Source organism: Acartia tonsa, chromosome 8 (genome assembly GCF_053477335.1).
Source record: "Acartia tonsa isolate MP-2025a chromosome 8, ASM5347733v1, whole genome shotgun sequence".
Lineage (NCBI taxonomy): Eukaryota > Metazoa > Arthropoda > Copepoda > Calanoida > Acartiidae > Acartia > Acartia tonsa.
Genome location: NC_137267.1, coordinates 35,336,768 through 35,360,488, shown reverse-complemented (window position 1 = coordinate 35,360,488; position 23,721 = coordinate 35,336,768). Strand labels below are relative to the sequence as shown.

General features: G+C 32.5%; 2 protein-coding genes across 3 annotated transcripts in view; both read right to left on the bottom strand.

The window, feature by feature from the left end:
* Positions 1-5,863: 5,863 nt before the first annotated feature.
* LOC145326811 (uncharacterized) lies at positions 5,864-12,187 on the bottom strand. The gene is made up of 6 exons (XM_080170234.1): positions 11,973-12,187; positions 11,334-11,465; positions 10,683-10,844; positions 7,852-10,583; positions 7,067-7,350; positions 5,864-6,828 (listed from the first exon to the last, which is right to left on the bottom strand). The coding sequence occupies exons 1-6, from the start codon at positions 12,047-12,049 to the stop codon at positions 6,655-6,657; spliced, it is 3,561 nt and encodes a 1,186-aa protein (XP_080026360.1). The 5' UTR covers positions 12,050-12,187; the 3' UTR covers positions 5,864-6,654.
* A 5,102-nt stretch (positions 12,188-17,289) lies between these two features.
* The window catches only part of LOC145326808 (uncharacterized), a 33,117-nt gene continuing 26,685 nt past the window's right edge, over positions 17,290-23,721 (bottom strand). For both annotated transcript variants that reach the window (XM_080170232.1, XM_080170233.1), the window contains 4 exons: positions 18,979-19,053; positions 18,236-18,329; positions 17,737-17,902; positions 17,290-17,318 (listed from right to left, as the gene is read on the bottom strand). In XM_080170232.1, the coding sequence (XP_080026358.1) occupies positions 17,305-17,318; positions 17,737-17,902; positions 18,236-18,329; positions 18,979-19,053 (349 nt within the window). In that variant the 3' untranslated portion in view covers positions 17,290-17,304. The remainder of the gene's footprint in view (positions 17,319-17,736; positions 17,903-18,235; positions 18,330-18,978; positions 19,054-23,721) is intronic.

Genomic DNA, 23,721 nt, shown 5'->3' with positions numbered 1-23,721 from the left:
AGCCTCACAAGTTTAAGCCGCAAAGCTATTTTAATAAAAACATTATATTTCATGCTTTTTACCAATGCTTTTGAGTCTAACCCTTAAAATGTGTAGCTTTATTGGTCTAATACTATAAGCTTTTGGGGCCGATTTAGATAGGACTGTAAATTGTCCAAATTTGTCCTAATAATCTCAGAAACTATATTTGCAGAAGTCAGTATTTATTTTTGCAAGTATATCTACTCTACAACTATAGTATGTATGTACGTCTATTAAAGTAAGTTACGTTAAAATGGTTATTACCTTCTTGTATACTAATTGCCCTTAAAAGTGTTGCAAAATAATGGAGCTTATTGACGCCAACGTGTAATACCCCGGTCCCAATCAGGTGAACTTTGACATTTTTTTCTTCTTAAATGTGGGTTTAAAATTTTACTGTTATGCATTTTTCAGAATGATTAACCATTCTTACGATTAAAATCGGTCAATGTTTGTATGAATTAATATCAAGATGAGAATTTTTCCTATTCTAATGAGACGTAATAGTTAAAATTAAAGAATAAAAGGAGTTAAATAAGAAGTTGGTTCTATAGTTATTTAAAGTTACAGAATTACAGTATTATACCTTGAGTTGAAAAAAGCATATACTTTACAACTTTACCTCAATAAAAAAAATGACCCTCTCATGTGTTAATATTTGGGTTGCATAATTTTAAAAATCTACTTCTGTAATTAAATGCAAAAGATTGACTTTAGTAACCGCTTTTATATGGTAAAGAACCAGAACAAATTAAATCATCAATTTAGATATTAAAGTACCATCCAAATAAGCCGCCTTCTTATTAAGCCAAAAGTTTTTAGATTAAAATAATTTGATTGCTAAAGAGTAACATAACAATATATAAATAAGATAAAGAGTGTTGTACATGGTGGGGAGGGGTAAACTAAAAATCGTTTTAAATATATCATTGGGGGAGGTAAAAAGACACATTTGGGTAAATAAATGTCAAAAAAAATTAAAACAAAGGGCATTATACTTTAGAGCACAGCGCCGAAATCTATTTTTAAGCTTTAGTGTTATTTTTATAGGGGGGGGGGGGGGAGCACCCCTTTGCCACCCACCCCCCTAAAGTTCAACAGTTTAACCCTGTTATTTATGTAAAAATTATGACAAAATAAACTTATCAAAAGTTATATATAATTTTTCCCAACCGTTTTTAAGATCTTAAGCAGCACAACGTTTGAACTAATGCTTTTCTAAATACATTGAATTTTCCTACTCTCTTTATTTGGTTATGCATGTTCATTATTTAAACTTTATATGGGTGTGTAACTCCTTACAGTCAATTCATACTTTTAATCATATTATAATTCTTTAATCATAAGACCTAAAACTGAAAGATAAGATTAGGATAATTTCTCACAACACAGCGTTCATTCTCTGTCAATCAAGCTATGGGTTCGAATCTTGGCCTAATACTGCGTCGTAAGTAAAGCCATCAGATACGCGAAATTAACATTTACCTGATAAGATTTCCTTGGAACAAAACATATCCATTTCATTACTATGCACATATAGGACCTCCAGATAAGGTGGGACAATCAAAGGAGCGCATTTCATTAACAAGATTTGGATCATAGGTCTGCCGAGAGTGTTCATGATGGTGTATCCCGTCCTCAGGAAGTTATCCAGGTGTTTTCACATTTACATAATCTGTATATTCATAAGGACGTCATATGGGGGCCGGGAGGGGGAGGGGAGTAAAGGATGATTGCCCACCCCCCTCCAACTTTGAAAAATTTATTACATTTTACCTTACCACCCAATAAGAATTTTCTCTAACTTTTTAAATCTCTCATTTTTGGGGGGACATTTGACACCAAAAATATGGATTTTTACTCCGAAAGATTGGTTTTCCAAGAAAGGAGGGGACATGAGATTGTAAATCATACTACAAAAGTTTTATACACACGTTCTCTCATTCGTTGCCTATATTTTAGCTTAATTAGTTGAAACAAACTGGCAGTGTTCAAATTCGACAAATAATTTTAATCCTCAGAAGTTAACTTTGGTATTCGTACATTGTTTTGCACCTTTACATCCCTGGGATTGTCAAAAACTTTTATGTTTTTATGACTATTCAGTCGAACAGTTTTAAGCCAAATGAAATGAAAAAATCATCCTTGTAATATTCAAAGTTTTGATTAAATAAAAAAGTTTGCAGATTTTTTGAGGAGTGGGGGGATTAAAGAAAATGTAGTACATGTGGTAGATCTTCATCTTCATATGCATTATCAAAAAAATGAAAAATTGAGGATCTTCATCTTCATCATATAACATCATCAAAAAAAGAAAAATTAAGGTGGATTTTTTTTATTTTTGGGGGGGTTGGGGGTGTCCCACGCCCCAAGAAAATAGCCTAAAACCACCACAGGACCAGTATGTATATTCCCTGAAGAGTATAATCCGATCGGTTCAGTGGTTACCGAGATCTTAAGGGACAGACGGACAGACAGACGGACAGACATCAAGCTACTGTATTATAGATAGCAGCTATGCCCCTAGAAGCCTCTAGGGGCACTGCACTGGTAGGAGAAGGAAAAGTCGACCTCATCCTATTTAAATGAGTTTCCATAGAGTTATAAAAATTATTTTTTGCGGGAGAGGGGGGTTAAGACACCCTCTCGAAAAATAGTTTAAAACCTTCCCAGGACCTATAAGAAGCTTCACTGTAAAGGAGAACAATATCGGTTCAGCGGTTAGCGAGATCCTTCGGGACAGACAAAAAACGCTTACTACTTTATATAATAGGATATATCTATAATAGAAAGTAGAACGATGTCTGTCCCTCTGTCTGTCTGTCCGTCCGTCCCTTAAGATCTCGGTAACCACTGAACCGATCGGATTCTACTCTTCAGGGAATATACCTACTGGTCCTGTGGTGGTTTTAGGCTATTTTCTTAACCCCCAACCCCCCCAAAAACAAAAAATCCCCCCCATTTTTTTTTGTAGAAGATTTCCTTGGTCCTTTTACGTATTTCGCCAAAAAATAATTTTTATCACCTCTTGGGGCAAAGCCCCTAGAGGCTAGGGGCGAAGCCGCTAGTAATTCATATAAAGCTTAGGTACTACACTGTGGGCTACAATTGAATCAAGACAAAAGTAAGTGCCGAGCCCTGGGACCTATGTAGGGTGAAAATAGACATAAATCCTTGATGATTCCAGGTGGAGAAAAAATATTTCAGCGGGGTCTTTTGGTTTTTTTTTCAATTTTAAGTTCTGAAAAAAATTTTAAAAAAATATGAAAATCTTTAATAAAAAACAAACAAAAAATAATTTTTGATATTTTTTTTTATTTAAAGATACAAACAACTTATATAAATACTATAAGCTTTAAAAAATCACAATTATTTTTTGTTTCTTTTTATTAAAGATTTTCATATTTTTTTAAAATTTTTTTCAGAACTTAAAATTGAAAAAAAACCAAAAGACCCCGTTGAAATATTTTGTCTCCACCTGGAATCATCAAGGATTTATGTCTATTTTCACCCTACATAGGTCCCAGGGCTCGGCACTTACTTTTGTCTTGATTCAATTGTAGCCCACAGTGACTAGAAAGCTCAATTGAAATAGTTAAAATAAGGATGACTACATAAGCGAAGCTTTAAAGTCAGACAGTAGGATAAACTTGTATAGTATAAATCAGATTATAAACTTATAAGCTTAATCAAATTTAGATTAAAAAAGATTATTAACATGTTTTAAATGAATCTTTAAAGATTTTAAAGCTACTCTTTATAAATTGTACCTAACTATAATAGGAATCACCACGACAAGTTTATTAAACATGCTTAAATTATTGTAAAGAATTACCCTCCACGGAAAGTATAGAAAAGCTTTCATAGACGTCCAAGGGGTGGGGGGGGTAAAGGGGTGATTAGTATTACCCCCTCCCCCCCCCCCAAATGAATTTAGGGTTGCCGTAGGCCCCCCCAAAATTTTGGATTTTCAATTTTTACCCCCCCCCCCCAAAATAAAAAAAATGCCTCTATGAAATAAAGATTACCCCCCCCCCCTCAAATGAGCTTGGGGGAGCCGTAGGCACCCCCAAAATTTTTATTTTCAAAATTTTACCCCCCCCCCAAAAAAAAATAAAAAAGCTTGGACGCCCCTGAAAGCTTTGCTTTAAAAATCTTTAAATCACACGATTTAAATTAAAGAATATTAGTTCTCCGTTCCTCGATCTAGGACTAAAAAGATTTAAGCTCGAGAAATTAATAGGTTCACATTACCATTACATTTAGGCCGGTTTCTAGAACAATATTTTACAGAAATATGACAGTACAGTTGTAGCTAATTCGGTCATATATTTAATTGTTATAATCCCAAATTAAAATCCATAAAAATTACTTAATTGCAAGAAAAGAAAAGACTAAACTGGTCGTTGACTAAACTTAAAAATGAAAATCATAAAAAAACGTCCATAAGGAAAAGGGATTTTTAATTTCCGATTATATTTAATTGTTTGAATCTGGAGAATGGTTTCCAGACATTTTTAGAGGCCAATGCCAAAAAGCTGTCAAAAAGCATAAATGTTTACTGACATAAAGTGAGACGTGAAAAGTTAGTTACAATGTGGATGCTTATTGGTTAGGGAAAACTTTACAAGAAATTTCAGAAACCCATTTCATATATAATTAAATCACATTTCCTTAATTCACAGCTCGCTACACCTCTTTTAAGAAGTTAGTTAATCTAGCAATGCAATGGTATAAAACTAAATTTGCAGGGTTCTGGTATCTAAGTGTTAAAATTAATCTTTTACCTTACTTTCTTGCTAAATATCAGCTATTAGTCGCAGAACTAAGATTTGCTTGGACAGATTTTACTTAAAAACAAGTGTAAATAGGTCTATAGATAGACAGGGCTTGGCAGTTCCACAAAACAGTTAGCCTTGCGGCTACATAAGTCGCGCTGCCAGCCGCATGGCTTACTCCGTTACCCACTTAGCCTCAGTCACCAAAATTTCAAATCAGCCGACCTTAGCCTTAATTAGCCTCAGCTGCAGTCACCCACAGCCTCACCCAGCGGCTTTTAGCAGCTGTAATATTCATTTAGCCGCAGCCAACCATACTCCCCCCCTGTCACAATCTTGTATTTAGCTACAGCCATATTTAACCACACCCTTGTATTCTGCAGACCCCTGCATATGTAGCTTCAGCAAAAATGTAAAATTTACAATATTTTTTGGGGGAAACAAGATTGATTACCCAGCCCATATATTTGATATTTACAATGGGTTACAAGTATTTGTAGCTTTCTGTGTAGAAAAATCTAAATGTATTTGATCATCAATTACTTTTTGTTGGCCCATATGCCCTGTTAACATTAAGTAACCAAAAGATAAAAGCACAGCAAAAACAAGGTTATCTTTTAAATGAAAAGGCACAAAGCAAAGTTATTTCTATGAACATATTTTATTAAGCAAAATTGATAAATAACCTTATATCTCCCAGTAATAAAAGTTGTAAATCTGACAATTACAGCCAATTGGTTTACCATTCTAAAGATCTTATGCATAAACAATTATTCTACATCCTTTTTTTTACAGGGTACATTAGACCTTCTGCCAACTAAACATATTTCTCCACTTGATAATAACAATTTACATCCATTACATTATACATTTCAATTTTTTGTGTAGATTTTGATCATGTATCTTTTTATTCGGCTCGGCGAATAAACCTCAAATTTAAATCCACTTGTGTGCAAAAAAAAAGTTTGCAAGTAACCTGCGTCGGTAACTTTATGTCTTTTATATATTTTCTAAATTTTGCAAATTAACATCCTAATATTACAAATTGACTAAAACACAACTAATTTTGTCAATAACACAGTTTTCATAAATATTTTGTGAAGGTTTTAATAAGCCAAATTAATATGAAACGTTAGTGCTGAGATAAATATGTATTTATATTAATCAATATATATTAATATATAATATCAATTGCATAAAATAATATTGGAAAAATCCTCTTTGTAAAAAATTCATCATGGTATAATGTTTAAACATATAGTTAATTCAGTAGCAATTGCATTGAAATAATTAAAAAATAAATTGTTCTTATATTCCAGTTAAACATACATAAGTTAAAATAGTAATTGTTAAGTTAATATAGGACTAATACCTACAAAAAAGATAAGGTTTTATTTGCCAAATTCTTAAAATTAGTGAGATTTAGTCTCTTCTTTCTTAGAGGAGGGGGGGGGGGGAGATTAATTTGACTTGGAAGGATTAAGCTAACTTCTCCTATATTATTAAAGACTTTCAGCATAAATACAAACATAAACTTATAGATCGCCCGACTCGTTAACATAAGAATATGATTACACATTTCCTGGGCTGCATTGTCAAAGATAATGTTGTAAATCATGTTAGGGGGTCATTTTTAGCATAATTCCGTAAAGTTTGATGTGAGTCAAATGCTCTTATTAAGTCAATTTGTTCATAAATATGTCCAAATGTATAAATATGAAATGGTCCACAGTTAAGAACAGTTTGACCTTATAAGAGAATTTGACTACAACCCAACACCCAACCTTACCAAATTATGCAAAAAATTACATTCTTTTATGAGTAGATTACTAATCAATGTCACTCTTTTCAAGAATTATGTTGCACTACAATTTTTGAAAATCCAAGCTTCATCAGGAACTCTTGTAAAAACTCCATATCTGTGAGCCTGAGCTAGAGACAGACCAATACTCTGAAATGCCTCAGTGTCATAATCATAGAAGAAAGCATTGTCACTGTTTACTCCCCATCTGCTTGTGTATCCTCCTAACTAAAAATAGAAATTACATTAGAAGATTCGATGCCCTCCAAAAAGATATCTAACCCTAAAGGACGCCTTTGCTGCTTAATTAAACCAGGAAACTGTCTGGAACTGATTTTAAAACTTATCTATGATTGAAAGTCGTTTAAGTTCACACATCTAACTAGATACAGAAAAAAAAACACTTTTTCATTTGAATTAGACATGAACTCTACTAAGATATATGATTGTAATAGAATTATAATACCTCTAAGTGTTCATGATATGATAGAGATACTAATCTAGTGTGTGTAGAACTATGAGCTGTGAAGTGGTAATTCCATACTATTGATCCACTATTATGGTAGTTAGTAAGATCTATGTAATAAATCTGATCTTTGGCTCCTCCAACAAACACCAGAGCAAGATGTCCATCTGATCTCTTTTCTATAATTGTAGCTCCACAATGGACTCCAACAAAATTTCTTGGCTCTCCGATTGATGTCCAACTATTTGCTTCAATATTGTATTTATAAACTTGTTCATTCATAGCTAAAAGTTAAGATGCTTGATTTATATTTTAAGTTATAAGTGTTTATTGTATGTGAATTATAAGAATAGTGCAATCTACAAAGAAAAGAATGTTAAATTGTTCAGGAAAATTCTTTTCCAGTATGGCTTCAAAATCTATATCTGCTGCATGAGAACTAATTCTCAGCCATACTGAAAAATCTTGTAGAGCATTGTATTACAGACAATTTATGTCAGTTTTTTGTTTCAATCTCATAATTTTCATATTAGTATCCCAAGAAAGCTGTCTATAATACTATGCAATAGATAACTACATTTACATTTACTAGTGACTACTTTCTACACAACTCTTATTTGTTATTATCTTGATTAAGCATATAGTCTGATCTTTATTGAACTGTTTATCAATAAACAAATTGATTAGTGACTTATTCCTATTCCTAACTGGCTAGTGCATGCAGACATCCAATTACTATTGTTACTGTATATATATAGTAATATATGTTAACAAGAATTACTTACTTGCCAAACTACGCCCACCACCAACAAATAAGTTGCCATATCTATCATCAGCAACACCACATGGCCATTCTATATTCTTAGGAAAGTCAGCCATCACTTTCCATTTCTCTTTCTCTGTCCATCTGTGTACAGAGGCAGTATAGGTCCCTTCAGCAGGGAGATAACCACCAATGATATAAGCAGCATCAGCATAAGATAGCATGAAACCACCATTCCTTTGTGTTATCATACTCTCTATCTCCTTCCATTGTTGATTTGGTTTATTAGTTTCAAACTTATAGCATTTGTCTGTATGCTCAAGATCAACAGTAACTCCTCCACAGACTAGCAGCTTATAACCAACTGAAGTAATCATAGTATGTTTTCTTCCTGGAGCCAGGTCAGGTATAATATTATGACAAGAAATTGGTTTTCCAGAATAACCAACAGTACGCTTTCTCAGAATAACATGCCAATTAGTAGGGTATATACTGACATCAGCAGTATGCCCTCCCCATCCTACAGCTGCATATGTTCTAGACTCTGACTCACAGTTTTGAAGTACTCTGAACTTCCTAGATTTCTTAACAGAAGTCCAGAATCCATCTTTAGCAGCATTTTGCAGGTAGTAATACTTATCATGGAACTGATTATAAATAGGATCATAGACAAAGAAATTTCTAGTACTAACTTCATTTTGTTGTGTCCAACCTCCTACAAGAATAGCATTATACCTATCTAATTTGATCATTGACATATAATGTTGAGTATAACTGTAGCGAAGATTTCCTATGTGTGTCCATCCTACATCTGCAGTTAAGTCATATTTCCACAAAGAACTTTGTATGTGTCCAAGTGTGCAAATAATTGTTTTATTACCAAAGTATGAGTAAATTATTTGACAAGTGTTATCAACAGAATCATAATAAAGATAAGAATGGAAATTCCAGGTATTCTCTTCAACTAGATAATAATACACATGTGATTTCCACTCCAAACCATATTCATCTCCACCTAGTACCCAAATTTTGCCTTCATCCTCATCAGCTATTATACCTGACTTTTGAACTGGAAATGGGTATTCTGCCTTACTGGTCCAAGTATTTGTTGCATGATTGAATTCATAATTGGAACGTAATGAATAATGTGAAGTTGAACTTATGTATTCACCTCCAATCACATAAATTGATTGATTGATTGTTATCATCATAGAGTGGATGTAAAAGCTGTTTGGCAATGATGAGGAGCTAACCCAGCTTCCTCCAGGATTGTTTAAGTCAAATTTAGTACAAACATTATTTGGATATAGATCTTCAAATTTTTTGCCTCCACACACATACAACCAACCATCTAATTCAGCTATTCCACTTCTTATAAGGCTTTTAGACAATAGTGGAAAATTGTGGGAGCCACAAACAGTTAGCTTATCTGTAATTACTTGTAACTCATGAAAAAATTCAGAAGAGCTATATCTTGTGTGTCCTCCAAATCCAATAGCAAGATTACTGTGAGATTTTGGTTGACAAATGAATGATCCAACTGTATTAATACATTCAGTGGAATATGAAACCCCTAATTGGATATTTCTCCAATAGGTTACCTTGGACAATGTTCGCAGTGCAATAACATCTACTTGAACTGGAGCAGATAAAAAGGTAGAATCAGATGTTGAGAATATAACAGAGTCTTTTTCGCCAAATTGTATTTCACCATTTGTATCAAATTGTACAAAGTAATGAACATAATTTGTATCTTGCAGTTTAGATTCTGGGTTTAGATTGTGATCTTTTAAAACAGTGTCTTGTGATTCAATAACCTTATAAATAGCTGCAATTCCTGCCTCACTGATTTCAAATTTGTAAAATATGTCACCAGAGCCAATACTTATTTGACATGTACCACTACCAGCTACATCAAACAGCAATCTATAGCTACTACCATTAATTGAAATATGATCATAATCATAAATCTGTTCATCATTAAGATCAGATGTTTCAGCATGGAGTACTGTTTTTGGTGAACATGTGTGAGTGCCTAGTGAACATTCATCAACATCAACACAGCTTCCTACTTCTCCAGTAAAACCTTCATTACACACACAAACATAGCTACCTATAGTGTTAAAGCAAAGTTCTCCACCCAAGTTACAGCTGTGGGTGTTGTCAGCACATTCATCAATATCAGTACATCCTTCATATTCAACAAAATTTTCAAAACCAGTTTTACACACACAAGTGAAGGATCGATCTATATTGACACAATCAACATATCTTCCACACTTTATATAACCAGAAACTCTACCATTGTTGATGTCACATTCATTTATATCCCTGCAATAATGATCATATTTATCACAATACAATCCATCAAGACAATCGTCATCATTCTCACAGCCATACTCATTTACATCACATAATGCTTCAGGTCTACACATTTTATAGCAGCAATTGTCAGTATCAGAGTATATGTCAACAATGTAGTTCCAGAAAAATCTGCTCTGGGGGAAAACGTTGGCATCTTTGCAATTGTTGTCTCCACAATGCAACCAAGATCCCGCACAATCAGAATCAGTCTCACAATGACCATCCCCTTCTTTGCATGGATTATTTGGTTTACAAGCTCTTTCACAGCAGTCATCCTCTTCATCATAAAATGCAAAAGGACTACGTGTATCCAAACAATTGTTATTTCCACAAACAAGACTACCCTCACAATCTTCATCAAAATCACAGTCACCTTCATTCTCTCCACATCTAAACCAAAGTTAATGAAACAAGAGAAAATAAAATATAAATCTTCCACCTTGATATAAAGTGTAGCTACAGTAATGTTATTTTCTTACTATAACTTACCGAAGGAGATGATTTTTATTACAACAAGACTGTCCACCTCTGCAGAACATTGGCAGATTTGGTACTTCATCAATTTCAATATAAATTCTTGTAGGTTCTGTTTCTGGGTCCTCAAGAAAGTCAAGAAAAGCCATCTCACATTTGTTCATGTTAACATCAAAGCTGGATAATTATTAAATGACACTACAAAACTTTAAGCCTTAAATATGCAGAATTTATAAGTTATTTCAACTAATTATTGTACTACAATGTGTATTATATTACCAGTCAAACAGTTATGGCATTGGTGATGTTTAAATTTAAAGTTGGAGTAAAACTTGTTTTTTGGTGTAACTGAAAGGGAAATGGGTAAGAAAGGGAGAAAAAAGGGAAGGGGGTTGAGGGGAAATCTTTAATTAGTTTTGTTTGTCAGAATCACATTCCCTTTTCCCTGCATTTGATTTGCAGATGTATGGATTGATATGCAGAAAGACTTAGTGAGTTGTATATTAGCGGCTATTCATATTTTGTTTAGAAGCAGGGGTCAGTATATAATAAAGATACGTCTTATTAAGGCAAAAAAGTTTTTACTTGATAATCTGAAAGAGTAGTAAACAAAGTAAAATTGGCAGTAGTTAATCCACTGACTCGAGTACACCTATTACTTCTTACCTGTAACTATTACAGTTGTCCGGATCTAGAGACTTCCAGTAATTACATTTATACCCACAATCAAGAATATTCTTGGCAAACACTGTTCTTCTTAATCTTGCATGCCAATTACTCAAGGAGATATTTCTGGTACTACAAAAAAAGTAGATCTTATATAATTCAGTAATATGATTTCTTTATGACAGTCAAGTAATAAATGTATAGAATAGATGTATGATACAGACAACTACCTGACCTAAGTTGTGGGGACCCTTTTTATCTGCTAGTTAATTTATTTCTTTTCTTTTGTAGCGAAGTGGCTGTTTTTATTTTTTCCGACACTATTGGCTGATATTTAATGACCCAGTTGAAAGTTGAAACAGCCTTTACAAATAGCTTGTGCCCCCTCTATTCTTTTACTTTAATAGTCAAGTAACGTATTTTTAATGGCTTCAACCATTTTCAGAACGTAGTTAATAGGCTTTTGTGAGTGAACAGAGAGTGAACAGAGAGTGAACAGAGAGTGAACTAACTTTTCTCTCCTTCTTTTAAAAATACATTTTTGGGGTAAACCTTTAACCCATTATTTTTTTTTTTGGGGGGGGGGAGAGGTTAATACCCAACCATTGGAGATCCTTAGTTTTACAACAAAATGTATACCTAATGTATGTTGTTTTAAGAGTATGGATTGATCCAAGATGCAAGACTAATATCATCAAAAGAGTGGCAAGCCACATTTTTCTGAAAATTATTAACTTATACTTTAATTATGCTTTCTTTTAAATCAATTTCTTTGGGCGGGTTGTTTATTATACTGATCCCCAATTTATTATAATAACGTTTTCTTATTTATTGGCTTAACAACTTTGGGGACTTTAATTCAGGGATCGGAAGCCTCACGTAAGCCGCGTGTAAGCCTCAGTGAAATCGTGATTTCATCACAATAAAATTCAGCTGGATGTATAAAACGGCTCTTTAGCAGACAATCCTTCTTTCTGAAATTTTTTTTTCTGCTCACAAGCAGGTTTAAAACTGAGGCTTATGCGCGGCTTACGTGAGGCTTCCGATCCCTGCTTTAATTGAATTTTGTGTGGTTAGTTTATTTAGTTCAGTGTTCAAACCTTTCCAACCACTAATTGTAATCTACAAAAGAGGTAATTTTGTGTATGATCATTGGGAATGTCCATCAATTTCTCGGCTAATGTCTTATCTCTTAGGATCCCTGGCTTTATTAAGCTTAGTTCCTGCCACATTTAGTTTCCAGGGATCTAAAAGGATAAAACAATAAAAGATTAATAGATTTACATCCAAATGATTTTAATAGTTATTTCTCGCAACGTATTATAAACAGCTTTCCTCGGATATAGAATGTACAATTATTAAGATTAAAACCAGTTTTTTTTAGCCGGTAAAAACTGGTTTTAATCTTATAATTGTACATTATTATATTCGTGGAAAGCTGGATATTTTCGTATGGATGAGAACCGGTTCCTATCCACCGGATTCGAATGAATACGAGAAATAGAATTAGAGTTTTTGTAGATCAGAACCATTTATTGAAAAGTTTCGACACTATTATTTAAAATAAAAATTCAATACAAGTATCTAAAACTTTTGAGCCAACGAATAAGATAACGTCATTAAGACTTTTGTACCAGTGTAATTTATACAAGCAGTCTGAGTAGTTTATATTAATATCATAGATCCAGTGTTTTATTATCTGATTTAGTCCTTTAAACCTTTATCCTTATTGAGTTTAATTTCCTGACAAAATAATTTTTTTTATTTCCTTAGCTATTTCTACTAAAAAAATTTTTATTATTTGTCAATTTTGCTTTTGGCAATCTGCAGTATATTACATTGCAGCAAAACAAAATATTGAATGTCTTTTTTACCACTTTTTTTGGAAGTAAAAACATTAAGAACAGGCCAAATTTTATAGAGTAACTATGCTAAATAATATTTAGGTTTTCACTTGAACAGCCTAGTACGACTAAACTGGTATTGTCTAAATCCAGACTAAAAATAAAAATGCATTAACAAATTAATTAAAACAAGAATGAAACTATTTTAAAATACTATAACAAAAAAGACAACGTAAAATTAAATATTAAGTGATTAATTGAACTCAAATAGTTTCTTAAATCCCATACAACTTTTTACTTTAAAAGGGAAGTTTTTCTGTTAGGGTCGATCCGTCCGTAACGGATAATTTTGGCATTTTAAAATTGTTCTTTTGATTTCAAACTTTACATGATTCCTAGCTAGGTGCTATTTATAAAGTGTAGTAATTTTCTAAATATTTTACCAAACTATTAGAAAGCCTCGCTTCAAAAAGAAATACGTACTATTTTTTAAAATCACATACTATTGACGACCTACCCCCCCCCCCCCCAATATTATTTTTAAAATTTATTTCGGCTTGTTGGTTATACCTTATTCCTGACTTTGTCGGCTTACTTATAGGTTCAAATTATCTATAATACTAAGTAGAATGATGTCTGTCCGTCCCTTAAGATCTCGGTAACCACTGAACCGATCGGATTCTACTCTTCAGGGAATATAACTACTGGTCCTGTGGTTGTTTTAGGCTATTTTCTTGGGGGGTGGGACACCCCCCAAAATAATAATAAAATAAAAATCCCCCCCCTTTTTTTAAAATTATTTAAAATTTGTGGGGGCATTTTCAGAGGTAATTATTTTTTTTTTTAATTACCTCCTCTATAATTTATTATCAGCCTGTCTGCCAGATAAGGTGGAATTATAATTTTCCCTGCTTCTATTTAAGATAGACCGCTCATTTTTTGTTGAAGATATTTCTTACAAAAGAGCATCCAGTAAACAATTTACTTGTTACGTCAGTCTTTCTTTTTTATGATTACTAAACATCTGCTTCATCTAAATCTCACTTTTTCTTTTTGTCCATCCATCATTTTATCACTTCGCTACTTACGAATGATATCATTCTTTTCGATATATATACGTTTGCATTGTGAACCAAATTGGTTTTAATACAGCATAAATGAATTGGATATACTGCACTATAATTAGAGAACTCCTACCTATCAATCATTACTTCAAATTTGCTTTGATATACGACCAAGTAATTATCTGTGCACTGTAAAATGTAAAAAAAAAAATGGATCTAGTGCAGTTGACAGTAAAATGTTCATTATAACGATTAGCTCGCACAAAATTTTAACCGACAAAAAAAGACCAACTAATCTAAAATGACCATTTTACTCAAAGCAGTTAAATGTATAAAAAGACTTATTTTACGCGTTTTTTCTTTAGTGAAGCTTTCCCTATGTATTGTTGGTTATTAGCTATTCAAGATGACTTTTAGGCCTTCTTATTCCGCTTGACATGGTGTGCGAGCATGAAATGTACATTCAGCTGTTTGACAGCTAGCCAATTAAAGTTTATAGATTTTTGAAATTATTGTTACCATGAACATTTTACCGTGAACTGCACTAGATTTAATAAATTTAGCCATTACATGAGGACAACATTCATAAAGGAAAGCTCAACATAACAGACGGTCAGACAAACGTACATCAACAAATCTATGTAGGGTAACCACTCATTTAATATTCAATACTATTTAGAAGTGTAAACAAAAATTCTGTAAAATGTCTCAAAATGGCTTCGATATTGAATATATACTGACACAGAAAATGGAATTTAAAAAACTTAGTTATATGACTGACTGTTTTTAGTTACCCCTAATATTTATGAAGGTGTATTTTCTTTTAAAATTTTCTGGGACCCCCTACAATTTTTGGCGCTTCTCACCATAATTTAAAGACCTTAGTTATTTCAAAAAAGGTAACCCTTTAACTCTTCATATAGCCCACTAAAATTTTGAGAAGAGACAATTACACCCTTCATTCCATGTAAATTTTACCCTGCACATGATAAGTTGATTTCTGCCTCCATCCCGAAAGAAATATAAAAGTGTAGACTACCTTGCTTACCCCCTTCGTGGGGTAAGAAAAGTTTCACATAGTTCCTAGTAAAATGTAAGTCTTAGGATGGTTTAAGGCTATTTTTATGTCCCCTAATTACTGCTTCAAAAATAGAGTCTCTAGAATATACTAGGTGCACATCTACAAGTGATTAACATAAAGTCTTAATCATTTAGTATATAAAAGGATTTCTTGAAAAAACATGTGATCATGTAATTTATTATTTATTAAGTTGAAATCGATTTCTAAATTTATAAAATGCATTGCAGCAATTGAACGCGATGATTAAAAGAAAGTATTTTTCAAATAAATCAAGTAAATTTGTTCTATAATTGCTTTTATCACTCTGCGTTCATTTAATGATAGCAGGGTTGGCAAGAAAAGTCCAGGGCAGTTAAAACCACATGGTTTATTTTCGGTTTTAACCGCCAACAAAAATCTAGGAATCAATCTTGCACCCAATTAATTTACAAATCTTAATGAAACTTCGTAAAAATATGTAGATTTTAGAATTAAAATATCAATTTATTTAATCCCTGAAATTTTTATTTGTCTGAAGTCCCTGGTTAATTAGTCATAGCTTTCAGAGAGTTTTATTTATATTAATGACATTTGTTAAAGTACAATTGGTTTAATTTCTAATTAGCATTTTTGGGTTGGTTGGATCATTAAATCCAGTAATTAAATAGAAATTATAAAATGATATAAACTCTTGTCCAATATGGCTTCGGAATCGATTAATATCCGCTGGATTAGAACAGGTTCTAAGCCAAATATTTGTATAGCATCTTATTACAGACAATTTTCTGTGAATATTAAGATAAAAATAATAAATTTAATACTAGTTTTATAAGCCCAGGCCTTTCCGGAGGCTATGTAAAGTTTGCCCAAAAAATAAAGAACTCTTGGAGTAATATTGTAAGCCAGATCGTATTAGGAGAGACAAAAAGCTTTACAATTAAAGGGAGTGTAAACGTAAAAATTTCTCATCTGATTATCAAATCTTAACATTTTCTAAGCACATTTCACTACACTGATCAACCAAAAACGTCCTATTAACAAAAATATGCAGGAATAATGCCTTGATTTTTTTGTATTTTGGGAGGGAAAAAGGAAAAAACAGGGAAAATCTGAACGTTTTTGTTTCTTATAATGTTTGTGGGGATATTTAACTTGTCATATATAGTTTAAACAATTTACTTACTGTTTAGGATCTATTTTATGATATAAAATTGCCAATTAGTTTTTTAATAACGTAGTAATTAAGTAATAAAGCTCTATTTTAAATTTGTATTATTGACAAAAAAAATACCTCACTGTCTACAAAGGGTTGAATCTCAGAAGTTATTTAAAATAATAATATCCTTTTTTATTGTGTTGGAAAATAAATAACCCACTTAGAAGAATTAGTTTACACTTTTATCAGACTGTTTATAAAGAAATATTGCACCTTTATTATTTACAAATTTTGTAATTAAAGGTGGGCAAGAGATGGGTCAACTAAAGTTACTTGGATACTAATAAAAAAACCTGTTTCTAGCTTTGTTATTGTATTTAGTTTTCAATAAAAAATATTGCTTATTTTATCAATTTCTAAGTAACTATACATTTGTTTCAAGCAAGGATTATGTTAAAAGTCAGCTTAACCGTTAGGAAAAATAGAGAACTATGTCAGAAAGTTTAGTTTTAGCTATAGAAGGAAAAAAGACAATTAACTGCACATTTTATATAGTCCAGAAATTTTTTCCCCAATCTTGGACATAATAAAAATCGGCGGAAAAAGCCTTTTTTTAAGGAAACGAGAGACAGTTTTTTCTCTATCTTTGAGATTATATGAATGAGATAATGTTAAGGTTTGATAATCTGATGACAAATTTTCTTGTTTACAGTCCCTTTAAGGATATATATTACAAAAAAATACTAAAAATACAATTAAAACGGTCCATTGATTCTCATTGATTTTGTATTAAACTCTTAACACCTTTATTATGACATAATCCGGAGCCATACTCAAATTCACAAATTCAATACTTCACAACTAAAAATAAACGATTTTGGATTTGTAAAATTGCATTTTGTTTTATTCTTTAAGAACTCATTATAAAACAAAATACAGAAAGTTATTTACATCGAATTAAAATTAGAAAATTAACCATTATAATTAAATAGCAATTTTCTCTATTTTTACAATAAAATTAACAAAAATAATTGATTTAAATAAATTGTCTCTATTTCTTTTTTATCAATAAAAATAAAATAAACCAAAATATATTATTCTGGTAAAAATATGAAAAATCAACCTTAAGTTTATTAAGGGCCATAAAAAGCGAATAAAGATGGGGGGGGGGGGCGTAAAGACATCTATCCCCCCCCCCCTTTTATATCTTATTCAAGCAACTAAATTAAAATATCACAATAAAATATAAAACATGTTTATTATTTTATTATTTATAAACCTTCATCATCAGGTTGTTGTTGTTTCACTTCATATTTCTTGGATTTAATTTCTCCCTTCTTTATTTTTTCCAATACCTCCTTGTGTGTGATTTCTATTTTATGAACATCTCTCAAGTGTCTGCCAACATTTCTATCATGGCTGAATTGCTTGTTGCAGATATAACACTGAAAAAAATGAGTTTCAATTATATAATATTCATTCAAGGGTGTAGGTATGTTCTGCACAATATTATTTTTTTACCTGGCTACTAAAATATGGGTAGTCACTTTTGTGGCAACGCCTCTTCGTCGTATTTTCACAGTAGCTTTACTCCTATTTCTAGCCCTTGCGGGGGGCTCTAACCCAGCGGGGCCAATTGCCTAACCCTGCCAGGCAATCAACTAACCTAACCTATCAAAAGCTACTGTGAAAATACGGCAAAACATTCCTTAAGAGGCGATGTTACGAAAGGGACTATACCCCTAATAAGCAATTTTATAAATGAATGTTTAACTTACCCAGACTACTAAAGATTGCTCATGAACCAACTGAATGTGAGACCACAGTTTGCTTGCGCTATACATCTTCATACAATAGCAGCATTCCTTTTTACTTAAAATAAAATAAATTAGTTTAGTGACAACTGAAGCCAATAGATTAAAAAAAACCTAGGTAGTAGGTACTTACCTAAAAAGGGTACCAACACTTTAGAATCATTTAATACCTATATTTGCGACAACTTTTGTTACACAAAAACTTCTAATTTTAAACATTTACAAAACGGCTTGCTTTATTTCAGCCATAACACTGTGCCCTGGAGGAATAGAGCTGGTACATGTACGGAACACTGTTTAAAATTGCATGAAATGGTATGCATGATCTATTTTGTTTAAGGGAAGAAGATGTATAACATACATTATATGGCATCATAGAGGTCCAAGGGTTAAGGTAAAGGAGTATTTACTATTTACCCCTCCTAAAACTTTGAAAACCCCTCATTTCATCCCCCTCAAAATTTTTATAATACATTAGATTACCCCCATCAAACCTTAGAAACCCATCTTTTTAACCTCTTAAACAAAACAAGTGCATGGCATTGTGTGCTTTGCTTCTACAAAACTGGTACAGGGAATCTTCATGAAATACATTCTGTCATCTTGATTGATTAGCAGCTGAGTAAATGTAATTTCCCCCAAAGTGTTATGGTCGGACAGACAAAGTGAACGATAGAGTAGCTTTGCTAATAAAAAAGACAACATACATGTGACATAAATTATGTTTCTTCAAGTTCATAAACTTCTTTCCACATTCTTCACAAAATTTCCCATGCGACTCTGTCAATTATGATAAAATAACTAAATCTTTCACCAGGGATTACAAATTAAACCCCGAACAAACATATTATGCAAATCTGAATTTTCAAAATAGCAGCTTTATTATTCATTTAGGATGATATTACAATAAATATGAAATGTAGATGCCTCTTTTGGTTACAAAATTCCACTGTTATTTTTTAATTAATTAGCACCAATAAAGCACAAGATCTCAAAAACAGCATTTGGGGGGAATACTGGTGAACAAACATATTATGCAAATCCAAAACAAAGCAAAAAAAAGTTTTTTTTGGCACTTTTCTCCTCTTTTAAAGTTTGATTATGATAAAATAATAATTTATAAGGGATTTATGCATTAATTATTATGAAATATAGTATAAGGTAGAAATTAATGATTTTTCTAAATAAGAAATGTTTGAAAAAAATAAATTCGATCCCTATCACTTTAGAGGACAGCTGCTGACCCCCAGTCTTATGGATGAACCTAAATACATGTTAAAGATAAAAATTACCCTGAAAAGTATACAAAAATGTTTTCTTATGTGTTAAAAAAATTCATTTTAAAATCTTGATTTTGAGGATGATGACCTTTCAGATGCTCCTGTTGGTGGTGATGGTGAGCCAAATGTTATCTAAGTACATGCCCATTACAACAACTTGTCTATTAACCTATGTACCATTTTTTGTAGTCATAGCAGCCTCCAATGGAGCCTTCCAACAAGAAATATAACCATCTTCTAAAAACTACAGTATTCACATTATGATTTGAAGTAAATAAAATTGCAATTCTTTTCTTTTTTAATAATGCTGGGCTAGAGGATGCTATAACTACAAAAATTTGATCATAGTTTAATATATAAGTTGTCATCATGGACATGCACTAAGGTGGGTTGATTTACCCCTTTTTCTTGATTTTCACACTTTCCCAAGTTGGCCAAGCTAAAAATATGTATTTCAAAGGCCCTGAAACTTAAAAAATCATTTTTACTCAAATAACAACTTTCGCGCAGCTACTCTAAAATTCGCGGTTTTGGTGTAGAAGCTCAAAATCCTAACTTTCTTATTTTTAAAGCCACAATAATGGTAAACCTATCAAAATGCACGTAAATTTAACCACAAAAACGATAACCTGAAAATAAATTAGCCGGAAAGGATATCTAAAAAGATACAACACATTTTTTTTATCAAATATCATAATATTTTCATTTTTTTAAAGATAACTGTATTTTATCTAATCGTAATAATAAAGTCATGTTTTTTCTTTTATTTTTGTCTTTCAAGTTTTAACACCCCTCCATCCCCCCTTACTATGATTTTTAGGGATGTGGGAACTGATAAATATTCTATTCCACTTATTATCAATGATGCATTGTGTATCATGATAGTCACAAAACATTCAGCTTAAGAATTATTTTGAGTATTTTTATCGAATTTTGATTCATTGTTTCCAGAATAGTAGTGTTCAAACTTGTTAGCCAATAATTTTGTTCATCATCATTGGGAATGTACAATGTATATCAATTAATCACCCATAGTCTTAATCCCCTTTTATCCCTGAGAGACATAGATTAATAAAAATATTTAGTCAACCAAGAATTTAACATAAGGGATAAGACAATGGATGATTAATTAATTTAAATCGCCCAATGTAAGTTCAAATCATTAGTGGAAAAGTTAAACATTGTAGATTTGTAAAGCCAACAAATGATATTATTTTATGAAATATTGGGGACCAGTATAAATTATATTCCAATGTCCTTTCCATCCCTGTAAATACCTGTCATAATTATTAGAGAGAAAAAATATTTAAAGCTACAATAAAAAGGGGTCTTAAGGGAAATGACAATGGACAATAAAAAGTTATACATTCCAATGATTATAAACAAACTAATCAAAATTTAATAAATTAGGAGGTACTTATAGTTTAGGAATTAACGTGGTTACGAAACTTTGGGTACCTGTAATGAACTAATAATCATAAAAACCATCAGAACTGTAACAAAAGGAACAAATGTACGAGGGATAAGACAATGGACAGTAAAATTACATACATCCCCATTGTAATTACCCCTTATGTAGATTAAATTTATTGGTTTATAACTTTGTTTACTACTTGTTTTGAACAAACCAATCAAATAATCAAATTCAATTAAAGTTCCCATAATTTTAAAATAAAATAAAAAGTTTATAAAACTTTGGATACCTAGCAAACCAAAATCCTAAAAGCTATCAACATAAGGAACAAGTTCCAAAATACCAGCCTTCTTAAGGGATAAGACAATGAACAATAATTTGAAAAACAAAATTACCTTTTCTTAAATAAATATTATTTGTTAAAAACTTTACATCTAAATACAATAAAAGCACTTGAAGTTTTTGTCAGACTGACTTGCGGACATACAAAGTGAATTATAGAGTAGCTTCGCTTAAAACAATTAATAGATATAAAATAAATAGATAGATAGATAGAATAGATTTTATCAGAGTGGAAAGTTTTCCGTCAATTTCGGTTGCTAATATTAATATAATTTATTGGTCAGGTTGTTCCTACAGTAGGAGGGGAGGGAATGGGGTAAAGTAGGTTGATGGGGGTTTATTGTTATATTAACTAGCTTGAAGACACATTTTATTAGTGCATGCTTGAATCCCTTACGTATTATATATCAATTTTTGTATCTTAACATAATATCTTAATTGTCCGTTTATAGGTAAATTTCTAATATTTCCGTAAATTTATGTGTTATTGATAAGTATTATATACGACAATGGGGGTTTTTGGGGTCGACTAATTCAAAAATGGGTTCATTTTTTATGTAGAGTCAACCATTTGGTAGAAATTTTTTTTTCAAAAATCACGAAACCTTACAAAAAAATGGCGTCAAAAATAAAAAATTACGATTATTTTTTTTATATCAGCGATGCTTATAAAAACATATTTTGAATTGAAAATGCAATTTTCTTGGTTATAATGTGCCATATTATTCTCGCCATATTGGGAAAATCACCCATTCCAATATCAACCCACCATTTGGCTCACCATCACCACCAATAGGGGCATCTTAAAGGTCATCATCCTCAAAATCAAGATTTTAAAATAGATTTTTTCAACACACCAAAAAATATTGTTGTATAAGGGGGATGTGGAAAATAGCCATTTGGGCAGGGGGGGGGGGGGGGTTTACTCGAGAACCCTTAGAGCTAGAGGGAGCTAATTTTGGATATAAGCTTCTATGGGGCCAAAGTTACTTTTAAAACTATCGTCGACCCCCCACCCCCCCCCCCATTTTTTTTTGGGGGGGGGGCGGGTGGATTATACTATAGGATGTTTCTCATAAACGACTTGAGATAAATGTAACAAACCTTGGGATACAAGTTTTGTAGGCCAATATTTGATTTTATAATTATCGTTGACCACCCACTCACCCCCAAACCCCTAATTTTTTTTTTTTTGGGGGGGGGCGGGTGGATTATACTATAGGGTGTTTCTCATCAACGACATGAGATAAATGGAGCAAACCTTGGGATACAAGTTTTGTAGGCCTATATTTGATTTTAGAATTATCGTTGACCACCCACCCACCCCCAAACCCCTAATTTGGGGGGGGGGGGGGGGCGGGTGAATTATACTGTAGGGTGTTTCTCATAAACGACTTGAGATAAATGGAGCAAACCTTAGGATACAAGTTTTGTAGGCCTATATTTGATTTTATAATTATCATTGACCACCCATTCACCCCCAAACCCCTAATTTTTTTTTTGGGGGGGGGCGGGTGGATTATACTATAGGGTGTTTCTCATATGCGACTTGCAGCAATTTTATTTTGGGTGCTACTCCCTTAGTTTTAGAGATAATTGGATGAAATCTTTTGGGCTGGGTCACTAATTACCCCAACTATTGGTATCTTTTAAAAAAACGGCTGCAAGACCGCCGCTCCCGCCGCCGTTTACCGCCGCCACCAAAAAATTTTTTTTATTGCATTTCTTGCCGAATTAGGCAATTTGGAATCATTTGAGACCATGTTATTTTTTTCAAAAATTTTCGCCTTACAAGCAACCCTGTGGGGGAATTAACCATTTTTTTCAAATTCTCGAAAAAAATAACTTGGTCTCAAATGATTCCAAATTGCCTAATTCGGCGAGAAATGCAATAAAAAAACTTTTTTGGTGGTGGCTGTAAACGGCAGCGGGCGGCGGAAGCGGCGGTCCCGCCGCCGTTTTTTTTAAAAGATACCAATAGTTGGGGTAATTAGTGACCCAGCCCAAAAGATTTCATCCAATTATCTCTAAAACTAAGGGAGTAGCACCCAAAATAAAAGTCGAAACAAAATTGTAAGTAAAGGGGGGGGGGGGGGGGAAATGTGGTGACTCGTCACACGACATACCAGCAATTTTATTTTGGGTGCTACTCCCTTAGTTTTAGAGATAATTGGATGAAATCTTTTGGGCTAGGTCACTAATTACCCTAACTATTGGTATCTTTAAAAAAAACGGCGGCGGGACCGCCACCAAAAAAAATTTTTTTATTGCATTTCTCGCCGAATTAGGCAATTTGGAATCATTTGAGACCATGTTATTTTTTTCAAATTCTCGAAAAACTTGACTAAATCCCCTGCAGGGTTGCTTGTAAGGCAAAAAATTTTTGAAAAAAATAACATGGTCTCAAATGATTC

Excerpts from the sequence above, each read along its gene's own strand:
- LOC145326811 (XM_080170234.1), bottom strand. The coding sequence starts at position 12,049 with ATGTGGCTTGCCACTCTTTTGATGATATTAGTCTTGCATCTTGGATCA. Across the intron at positions 11,466-11,972 it reads CTTAAAACAACATACATTAG|TACCAGAAATATCTCCTTGA; the intron begins GTATACATTTTG and ends CTTTTTTTGTAG. Across the intron at positions 10,584-10,682 it reads AATAAAAATCATCTCCTTCG|ATGTGGAGAGAATGAAGGTG; the intron begins GTAAGTTATAGT and ends ACTTTGGTTTAG.